Source organism: Otolemur garnettii, unplaced genomic scaffold, assembly GCF_000181295.1.
Source record: "Otolemur garnettii isolate 467f Iridium unplaced genomic scaffold, OtoGar3 scaffold00027, whole genome shotgun sequence".
Classification (NCBI taxonomy): Eukaryota; Metazoa; Chordata; class Mammalia; order Primates; family Galagidae; genus Otolemur; species Otolemur garnettii.
This window is the reverse complement of record NW_003852422.1, coordinates 15,919,053-15,930,409: the sequence shown is the minus strand read 5'-3', so window position 1 is coordinate 15,930,409 and position 11,357 is coordinate 15,919,053. Positions and strand designations below refer to the sequence as shown.

Genomic DNA, 11,357 nt, shown 5'->3' with positions numbered 1-11,357 from the left:
ATAGGGAGACGTCAGAGAGCTCTGGTCCACGGTGGAAGAGCCCCCCCGCCCCCGCCCGGGCTTGCATATAAAGTGGGGGCTGCAGCAGTGGCACCGGCGGCTGCTGCGGCGGAGCTCCTTGGAGGTCCTGGTCCTCCCTTTGCTCCTCCGTGGGAAGAGCGCACTCTTTCCCCGGCCTCGCCCAGTCTCACACCAGCGCTCACAGGGCTTCCCGCCGGGACCATGCGTGGCCGTGAGCTCCCGCTCGTCCTGCTGGCTTTGGTCCTCTGCCAGGCGCCCCGGGGACCAGCGGTCCCGGTGCCGGTGGGAGGAGGGACTATGCTGACCAAGATGTACCCTCGCGGCAACCACTGGGCGGTGGGTGAGTGTCCTTGGAGAGATGTGTCCGCTGGAGGGGACCTGTCTCCCATCTCAGCATTTCCGGGCCGGGCTTTGGGGGCTCAGTGTGTTCCGATCCTTCTACCGAAATACCTTCCCCGTTCTCCTAAAACTTCACTTTAACATCCCCCATCCTGGGAGCCCATCGGTCCCTTACTGGCCTCAGGCTGGTCCCTTGATCCTTTCCCCGCCAGCGCGCTGTTCTTCAAAAACCCACCCCAGGCGCAGATCATCTACCCAGCTCCTTTTGTCCGCCTAATCTCACCCTGTCTGGCACCGTACTTTCCTTCAACAACTTCGGGAGGGGGACCCCTGAGTGCGCCTCAGAGCCCTGGTCTAGCTCGGTGGCCTCTTCTCCCACCGGCGTGGGCTGGAATCTAGGTTGCGCCTTTGCGCCTAGAAAAGCCACAGGTGTGGGCATCTGGGGCGCAGGGCCCGCTCTTGGTTTCACGTCTGTTCAGCGAGCAGTGCCTGAATTCCGCCTCTGTTTGTGGCTCTCCGGAGTTTTCTCCATCCTTCTTTTCCCTTTGCGGTGATATTCTCTTGCCTGCCTTTTGCCCAACCCTCCCCCTTTCCCGATAGCAGGTTCGGCGCGGGGGATCATGCGGGCTCTCCCAGCTGGTCGCCGCCGCCCTGCCCCGGTGAGCCCGGCTCTTTCATCCCCTCTCTAGACCCACGACTTCTCCCTTTCCCCACCTCCTTTCTCATCCCCTTTGCCAACTTGTTCTGCTTTGCAGCACCAACTCCGAAGTTCTCTCACTCTGGCCGTCCCTCCTTCCAACACCCGGAGCCCCCAGCGGAGAATACCCTCCCGCTGTGTGGCGGTTGCAGGGGGCGCCCGAGGGTCAGACGTCCGCCCAGCGCCGCTCCAGCCTCCGCGGGGCTGGGGGCCGGGTAGTGGCCGGCCCCCTTGGGCTAGCCCAGCCTGATACTAGGCTCTCGGCCTCTCCAGGCATAGCGTCTGGCTAATACAGAGCGTCTGACTTCCTGACAACTACCTCCCCCCCGTCCCATATAGACAACTAGGACAACCCAAGTCGGTCCTTGAAGAGATTTCAATGTTTGAGTGTATATATTGCCTTAGTCTTCTACTTAAGAGCTGGGATCAGTGGATTGGAAAGGTTATTTGCTAATTCAGATATAAACCGATAGACAGATCTCAGAGAATTTGGGGGAAGGCGTGAGGCCGGAATTGTCTCTTGTCCTTGGCTCTCCCGGTTGTGTGTGCTTTTGTCAGAGAAGTCAAGAGCGCAGAGGGTATAAGGGAGTAGTTTCTGTTGTTGCCCAAAGAATCATTAGCCAAGTCTTGACAGTCTCAGGGATGAGAGGCTTTGTGACAGCTGAAGCACACCGGGAACCGGGAGTCTGGTGTGGAGAGGAGAGGTTGGGTGGCTGAAGCTGAGAACCCCTGCATTTCATGAATGAAGGATACTTAGAAGGAGTTGAAGATTCTAGACTTAGAATTGATACATCTTAAAAAAGGGGTTTCTAGGAACTTATAGGTCAAGGGGCCTTTGTCTGGTCCAGCCACCAGCCTGGAAAGATGGAATGAAACATCCAGATTTCCAGACGTTTTTTGCTAGTGCATATTTTGTATTTAAAAAGCTTATTATTAAGTAATCCTTGCGAGCTAAAAGGAGGACTGTGGAGTGAGTGGGGAGCCAAAATCACTGCCAGTGGAAGCTAAGCTTACTCCACTTTGCTGTAATTCTGAAGCACATCTGCCCCCTGTATTTAGGGTGCCTGGCATTGAATCATCCTGTAAAGTGGTACTTGGGCATTCCTAACCCAAAGTTATACCAAGCAGTGGCAACCTCAAGTACTACTTTCTTAATTATTCTCAAATTCTTCTTTTTTTTAAATTTTAACTTATTTCTCTCTCTGATGGCTGTGCAGAGTATAGGAAGAACACAGGAAAGAAAGTGAAGTAGGAAATCACATTTCAGGCTAAAATTACATTGTGGTGGAGGAAAAGTTTGCTTTGGGTAGACATGCGTTCTGATGGAACATGAGCATGTCAAGGATGAATGATAGTGTTGAAATTTAAATTTAGTTTTCAGTTATCCCAAGAAAATGTCTATCCTCCCCCAGTCACCCAAACCATCCAGTTTCGTTTTAAGTATAGAAAATGGAAAGCTACAGATTGCTGTCCACAAGGAAACTGTCAGCACACATTTACAAGCTTGTTAAGTGAATTGCTCCTTCCAGCTGAGAGAAGCAGGGTGCAGCAATGGAAAACAGGTTAACAGCTTGAAAACTTAACAAATTCTTGCCTGGCTTCACATTAATGGAAATGTCTTGTTTGTATGATGAAAATATGTGTCAGCACTAACGCTGGTAACTAGTCCCTGTTCTCCCATGAAATGCTCCTAATTGTGGATCTAACTTTGATGTAAGGTGTGTCCCAGAAGGTTAAATTCAGAAGCAGCAGTGTTCGGCTGCAGAATGGCCTGTCATTGTAGTGCTGTCCCATAAACCATGAAAGAGTTTAACCGTGGCTCCAGAAACACTGGTTCTTAGAAGCTCTCAGCGCTTTAACTTATGACTTATTCACTTATGTTTCAAAACTGCCCTTTAGTGGTATTTTTACGTGATTAAAAAGTACAAAGGGTTTTTTCTCCCTCTGAGCAAGGTTTTTGCTTTTGTCTTTTGTCTATGCTAAGATCTCCATTATTATGATATGGACTCATGACCAGTAATGATGGGGGAAGAGGTAGAAGTGGGCAGATCATCCCTGTTGCCATGGAGATGATGATATGGTTGACAGCAGCCAGCTCAAAAGTAAAATAGGACCCAGGGAAGGGAATGTGTGCTTCCCTGGGGTGCTTTAGATGGTGTGCTTTCCTTAATAACCAGTCTGTGGATCTAGCAGCGGGGAGGTGAACATATTTACCATATATGAAAGTATGGAAATTCAGAGAAATCATGGAATGGAGGATGACTTCCTCTTCCCATGTTAGAAAAGTCCACTCAATTTTTCAGCCATGACAAAAACGAAGTTCTTACTTGCAAAAATATCTCCATGATCCCTCTACTTCATTGGTAATAACTTCTCATTTCTAGCCTCTTAACTAGATGACAGGCAATTAAGAAGGCAAGAGAGACCCAGGTCATTACTGGGAGCAGTGGGGTTCTAATCCTGCCTTCCCGTCACCATGACTCAATTTCCTTCATATAAATAAAGCCAAATACAGCACCACTTTCCAGGAAGTTGTACAACATAATCACTGTCATGGCTGAATGCAAGGTTATTTAGGGGATGTCTGGGTGCCAGGTTGACAAAGCAGATAAATGAGGACCCAGTTGTTCCGGATTCTAATCCTTCACTTGAGACAGTATTTCTAACAGGATTTTGAAATTGTGTGAGGTATAGTGTCACAGGTGACTTGGCAAGTACTCAGACTGCAATACATTCATTTTAAGGCTCCCCAATAGCCACTGAGTTAGTTTTTCTGAGTTATATAATGCATCATGCTATACCAGTCCAGACTCCCCAATCCTTTCAATAATAGTAGCAACCCTTTTGTAGACCTTATCCTTATTTCCAGATCCCAGGATGTTTTTTATCTGTCTTCTATTCTTAGGAAGTTAAAGGACCCCATGAGGCATTATGATAAAGTCTGGACTGTGGAGCTGATTTTAATCCTAGAACCTTTGCTTACACCTGTAAGACTTCTGGCAAGTCTGTTCTACACCAAGCTATATTATGGATTAAATGAAATACTGCATTTAAAACATCCGGTACATTGCAATACACATGAAACTAATGAAATTAGAGTGAGGGCTTTGCTATTGGTGGATAAGATGCTGGGAAAGGGCCTCTTTCAATATGAGGAGACTGAAGATCTTTCAAATATTATTCCCTGGGCATTTTCCACAAATACTTCTAGTGCCAGTCAACATTGGAACCACAAGGATCTATTTCCTTGTGTGCTTTAAGTCAGAAGCACCATGGTTCATTGATATTGGAAATTCCTAAATGCTATAAAGCCTAATTCTAGGGAGATGGGGAAAGCCAACTGAAGAAGGCAGATGACATGAGTATATTTAAGCAAAGTGTTAAGTATGGAGACCTTGAATTCTCTACCCATTTCAGAGTCTGTATTATCCTCTCTTGCATGCATGAACATGTTTTTATTTTCTTACATGGCAAACACACATTTCTGGAGCCACTGATAGGCTTTTACTGACCATTTCAGATACTCAAGAGAAAATCCTGCATGTCTGTGGCTTGGAGGTGTCACTCAGAACTCCTTTTCAACTTGTTTTTTATGACATACTTAATAAACTATAATTTTTAGGTAAAAATTTCCTAGATTCGAATTTAACCAAAATTCCGTAAAAGTTCGTGTGAAAAATTCCTTTGGTATTTTTGTATTATAGGTAAGAGGAAAGTAATATATATTTTTTAGAATCCACACAAAGACAAGCAGCAGCCAGACTTTTATTTTCAGCAGCAGTTCAAAATTGACTGGGGAAGACTTTTAAACTCCATCTTTCAGTTGGGAATAGAATTCAGTGTACACACAGAATTGATGATAAAATTTTAGATATGGAAGCTTCCTTAGATTAATCTTGTCTACCCTGTTCATTTTATACTGGAGAAAATTGAAGACTGGCCACGTTAAAATGACTTGGCAGAGGTCACCTAACTAGTTAGTAGGAGTGCTGGAATCAAACCCAGGGCTCTTGGGTTGCAATTCTCAATTCTGTCCATCTCAGTGCACATTTTGAACAGAGAGCAAAATCTGTCCATCATTTATGAACTAACTCCTAATAATAAAATGCTATTTGTTCTGTACTTAGGAGGAAGAAGCACACACATAATTGTATCCTTTAACATTTCTCTTTTATTTATTTCCTTTGGTTAAATTTGTGGCATTCTGGATTTCTTTTTTTTTTTCTTGGTTTTTTTACAGGGCACTTAATGGGAAAAAAGAGCACAGGAGAATCCCCACCTATTTCTGAAGAGGGGAGCCTAAAACAGCCACTGACAGAGTACATTCAGTGGGAAGATGCTGCAAGGAATTTGCTGGATCTCCTAGAAGCAAAGGGGAACAGAAGCCTCCAGCCTCAAGCAGAGCCCCTGGGCAACCACCAGCCTACTTGGGATTCAGCAGCTTCAAAGATGTAGATTCAAAATGCAAAGGTAAACAAACATCCTGGAGAAGTGGGGAGGGAGGTATATGGAGAGATTGGAAGGAGAAGTTGAATCAGGGAAGAAGAAAATGCTTTAAGCCTTCACAACCACTACATTAGGCCAACACTAATACATACGAAGCAAATCTGTAGACAGTTTCCGTGCTATCTTTCTCTTTGACATCATAGTTTATTTTTCTCGTTAGCACATGGAAAAGGTATTGATTTCAAACTCCAATTTAGGAGTTTTATTAGCAACCATATCTATTCCAAATTGTGCATTGGTGGCATTTAAATTTTTTTTTTTCAGAAAGAGTCTCACTATGTCGTCCCTGGTAGAGTGCCATGGTGTCACAGTTCACAGCAACCTCAGACTCTCAGGCTTAAGCAATTCTCTTGCCTCAGCCTCTCGAGTAGCTGGGACTACAGGCACCCGCCGCAACCCCTGGCTATTTCTTTCTGTTGCAGTTGTCATTGTTGTTTAGCTGGCCCAGGCTGGGTTCGAACCCGCTAGCCTTGGTGCATGTGGCCAGTGCCGTGACCACTGTGCTATGGGCATTGAGCGTGTCATTTTACATTTTTTATTTATTTTTGGAGACAGAGTCTTACTCTGTTGCCCAGACTAGTGTGCAGTAGTCTCATAGCTCACAGCAACCTTGAACTCCTGGGCTCAAGTGATCCTCCTGCCTCAGCCTCCCAAGTAGCAGGGATGATCGGTGCCCACCACAGCCCCCAGATAATTTTTCTATTTTTAGGAGAGAGGGGGTCTTGCTCTTGCTCAGGCTTGCCTGAAACTCCTGAGCTCAGAGGAGTCTCTGCCTCAGCAGGGAGTGCTAGGATTACAGGCATGAGCCACCACGCCTGGCCATTGGTGATGTTTTTTAAACTGCTGATGTTCTACCAGAAGGTTTTGATAGTGAGTCCATAGCCTATTTGAATAAATCTCTCTAGGCCTATAGATATTATGTTTATTTTTGATGACTGCTAGTAGAAGAGCTTTTTCATAGATGTTTTTAGAAAAGAGCATTCTGGTTTGCTACTTTATATGCAAAGTAGGATTTCTTCACATTTGTTCCAAGATTTGTTCCAAGATTACCTTCGCATCAGTTCAGATTTCATCTTCATATTTCAAACCCTGATAAACCAATCTGAGGTCAACTGATTCATCTCGTATATGATTTTACAAAGGATAGGGAAAAATACTCACACCAAGCTGGCAATGTTTAGATACAAAGATACTGTACAGAAATAAAGGAGAGAATAAAATTTATAAGAAGAAAATAAGGCAACTGAAAATGAGACAATTATCACTAACTAATATGAGGTTTTCTTTAAATATGTAATAAAAGGCAAAAATAATTTCAGTAACAGTAATGAGTATTTCCTATAATTCAAGTATTAAGCTAAGCAATTTACCTCCGTTTTCCCAGTTTCTGCTCACAGCAGTCTTAGAAGGAAGAGCCTATTATTCTCTTCATTTTAGAGGGGAGGAAACTAAAACTAGTCACAGCACCTTTCATCTTATGAAAACAGGGCAAGAGCCTGTGCTCAGTCTGCCTTGGACGGTCTGTACCACCCAAGGCATCTTCCAGGGAATACCCTCATTGATCTTTAGTACGGAGGCTGCAGGACGCAATAGCAGGCTTGTGTCTCTCGCTGTTCCTGACATAAACATACTGCTTTTCACTCCCAGAGCTCAGAAAACTCCCTCTGTCCACTCTTTTTGACTGATGGCCCCTTGACAGAGGCTGATATTGCCAAGGCTCAGCTGGCTTTTCTGGAGGGGGGCTTTCTGTTTCACTGCCCTTTGGTGTGCCGTGGATTTTCTATGCTAACTGCAAATTGAAAGTTCATCTGTTGCACAGAGACAGAAAGTCTTGGGTAGCTTTTCCTGAGAAAGAAAATCTGGGTTAAATCAATCAATACAGAAGTAAGTACCAACTTTGAGCAAAGCCCTGAGCTTTTCCAGTTCACGCCTGTGTGATGGGTGCCACGTGAGCAGCCTCTGTGGACTCTGTGAACTTGTGATTGCCTTCTCAGCTCCTAGCTGGCCGTGCCTTTTCTCAGTCAAGTGCTTTGCTGGAGTTCCGGTGGGTACCTAACAGCAGTGCCCTTCTCATTTATCTGAACAAAAATCTCTACCACTAAACCCTGGTAAATAATTTTTACAAATGCTGAAATGGACTTGTCCTCAGGGCTTATTCATAAAATACTCCCTCCCCTCGCCAACACGCACAGTCATATTATTAACCTATAATGACTCATTTTTTGAACCAACCAGCAATGTTTGGTTTGAGTTGCTCTATTTCCTAAACCTGGTTCTGCATAGCTTTGGAATCTTTTGAAAAATTCAGCTTTCTTCCTCGAGGTTCTAAAATGTCCCACTCCATCCAGAAGTATATTCTGTAAGCTTCAAAGGTGATTACGAAAACATAGCAGAAAGGTCTCTGAGTGGCAGTACTTATCACAGGATGGGTTGGTTGGGCAGTGGTGAAGACTATCTGTTTGGGGCGGTGCCTGTGGCTTAAAAGGGTAGGGCGCTGGCCCTATAGGCCGGAGGTGGTGGGTTCAAACCCAGCCCCGGCCAAAAAAAAAAAAAAGAAAGAAAAAGACTATCTGTTTAAAGGAACAATTCTCATCCCATGTGAGCAGAAAAAGATCATCTTTTTATAACCAGGTCTTGCTTTTCGACTCTCTGTATGCATTGTTTTTATCTTTAAGTTTAGAAAGCCCATCCCATTTCGTTCCACCTGAAGTTGAATGAGGAGCTATTATATACGTTGGTACTATTCTTTTGGACATCTTCTCCAGTAATGTGGGAGAAAAAAAAAAAAACCAAACTTCACCGCTAGCTTCGTCTTTCAGTGACCAAAACATTTTATCACTCCTCTTGCACTAGAAATTCTAGCTCATGGAAAGTCCATCGTTAGGAAAATTGAAAATATCTTATAATTATCTTATTGGAAGAGAGGGGATGCCAAGAGAATAGCTCCATTAGAAACTATGTATCTCCCAGTGTTACAGAGAGTTTAATAACCTAGCTGAGCACTGCCAGAATTAGCAGGCGTTTTCAGAGGCTGCAGGAATTTTCTTAAAATTAAAAACTATCCACATATGCTCTCCTCTCCTATTTTAGTAATAAAACATCAAGTTCTGTTGCCAACACTCCCAGAGCTGTAGTTAGAAACTCTAAGCATTTCTTATGTTTTTTATGACAAAGATATTTACTTAATTCATAAAATATTTGTGCAACGTGCCATCTAGACTACTATATCATGGTAAATAGGCTCTAGAACTTTCATCGCAATTATGGGCAATAAAGTTCAAGGTGAACTTTAATCCTTCTTTTAACTGTACCCTTCTCACAAATCATTTAGTGCCATTCTGCAATTAATGGAAGTTTTGGCCCAGGGTTCCTGTAATTTGAAATGCTATTCAGGTTGGCTCTCGGGCCTCCCTGGTCGTGGCTGTGCATTGTTCTGGGTTTCACTGAAGGTGTAGGCTGGCCTTTGGGTTCTCTTTGTAACTGGCATCCAGTCCACTCTTCTTTGCAGCCTTATTATTTTTCCTTTTATTTCTTTTGCTTCCTTTATTTTCTTTTTAGAATCGGCAGAAACTCAAATTAACTCCCCTTCCCAAGTTGCCCACACGACATGAAGACAGGGGGCCGGGAATAAGTTCCAGAGGCTGTTACGGAAAAGAAGTGAATGTCTAAGTTTGTCTTCCCTTTTCTTAAAATTCCAAATTAATACGAGGGTACAAATCTTTAGGTTACATTGTTTTCACGTCTAAGGCAAAGTCCAAGTTGTAGTTGAGCCCCTCACTCAAGGGGACTGCTCTCATGGTCCCACCAAATCAGTCCAGAGAATAGGAAGATTTTGTTAATATTTGAAATACTCCAAAGAAAGCTCCAAATATAGGAGAAGCAACACACAGTCAAGAATAACTAATAACCCTTTGATTACCCTGGCAGTTTCTGTGAAGGAGCAGAGTGAAGCCCTCACCTCACCTACAGCTCCTCCCGCCCCAAACATGGAGCCCTTCACCTCCCAGGCCCTTGATCTTCTCAGGCTCCATGTCCCTCTTTGTTCTTTTCGTTTAACTTCCATTCCCTTGAGCCAGAACCTTCATGTTCAATATTTTGAGCCAATGGGCAACTTCCCATACCTTTCATTCTGGCTCCTTTTATGACCAGTGGCTCATAAGGCAGGATGGGTGGTGGCATTTTCAGGTGGGCTGGCAGCACTCAGCGGTGCAGCCTGGCCTCCTGGAGGAAATCAAAGCTATTTGGCATGTGTGGGAACTGCACCCCCGGTCCTGGCTCCTGGGCTCATTAGTGCTTGGTCAAAACAGAGCATATCATCTTCTCAAGAACACCAGTAGTTCCCTTATTAGAAAGAATTGTCTGGTCTGGAAATTGGGAACTCTGAATAGCCAGAGAATCTTGAGAAGAGTAACAAGTTCTAGGCTGGATGCAAAGTGTTTCCTCACCTCAGCAAGTGAAGAGTATTCTGTGGGAACAGAGAAGTATTTTAAAATCATAACCACTCATTCTTTCTTCAGTCTTAGTTAATTTGAGCAGCAGCGACAACAAGCAAACCATAATAAATTTAGAACTGGCAGAACCCCAAATTTCCCAAGTTGCCCACACGACTGCCATTTACAGTTGTAGGTTTGTAATGAGTAATTGTGTAACTCAGAAACTAGCTTTGATTGTTGTCATGAGGCATTGTCAACATAAGCAAATTAAAAATTCAAATCTTACATTCTTTGAGTCCCCTTTCTCAGCTGCTACTCAAGAAATAAATTCCTATGGATAATACAGTTAATTCCCAACATTGGTTAAAATATACCTGAGTAACCAGAGTTTAAATTAAGCTGACATAACAAAAAGAACCCAAAATGCAGTAGCTAAAAAAAAAAAAATAATAAAATAAAAAAAGTGGAAGTTAATTTCTCCCTCCAGTCACAACTGTGGCTCTCAAATTCTACATGCTCAGAATCATCTGCCGGGTTTGTGAGAGCAAATCGCGGCACTCCACCCCTGATTCAGTAGGTCTGGGATTGACCTAAGAATTTGACTTTTTAACAAGCTCTCGAGTGACACTGAAAGGTTTGTTGGGAAGGGATTTACGGACTTCAGTATTGCTATTTTTGCCTTACTTTTTCTAATGTTTTTTAAGTTGGTAGATTCTCTGTTCCAGGTTCTCAAGGAGAAGAAACGCCCAGACGAGTGAAAAATAACAATGACCATCTCTCTCAAAGGAGAAAAATTAAACCCTTAAGAGATTGCATTCTGCAAACATCGGTTCTACCGGATCATCAAGATTTCCTTTGTGCAAAATACTTCACTGTTTCTGTATCTTTCAACCTTGACTAACTTCATGAGTTTCAAGCAGCATCTTCTGATTTGAACTTGTTTTCTGTGAACAATTGTTCCAACAGAGTCTTCCAAATTAATGCTTTTTATAGCTAGGCTATTTGTTGATTAGATTGAAGGCCCCAAGCTGTTACCATTCACAATAAAAGCTTAAACAAGTTGTCCATAAGGGCAGGTGGTCCTTTTATTTCAATGCCAAATGAGAGGCTAGTGTTATTATCAAACAGCTTGATAATGGACTTGGGCACTCGCTGGCTAAGTCAGGCTGCATTTCTAGCTCTCCCTTCTGAAGGCCACTTACTGAATCCTTGCAGTGACTTACTAGAGGCTACTGCTGGGAGTTTGTACTCACTTTATAGTTACTGTCAGATGGGCCAGGTTGAAGATGGAGGCTGGCCCATCCATCACTTAAGCCTTATCTTCAGCTCCTACTATGACCTGTATTTTTGCTGATATCATT

At 43.6% G+C, this 11,357-nt stretch overlaps 1 protein-coding gene across 1 annotated transcript; it reads left to right on the top strand.

Moving 5' to 3' along the window:
* Window positions 1-222: 222 nt before the first annotated feature.
* On the top strand, window positions 223-10,897 carry GRP (gastrin releasing peptide). Its single transcript, XM_003788471.1, is given in 4 exon segments — window positions 223-361; window positions 5,298-5,489; window positions 5,492-5,527; window positions 10,701-10,897. Coding segments are annotated over 4 exon segments (564 nt in total).
* The last annotated feature ends 460 nt before the right edge of the window (window positions 10,898-11,357 follow it).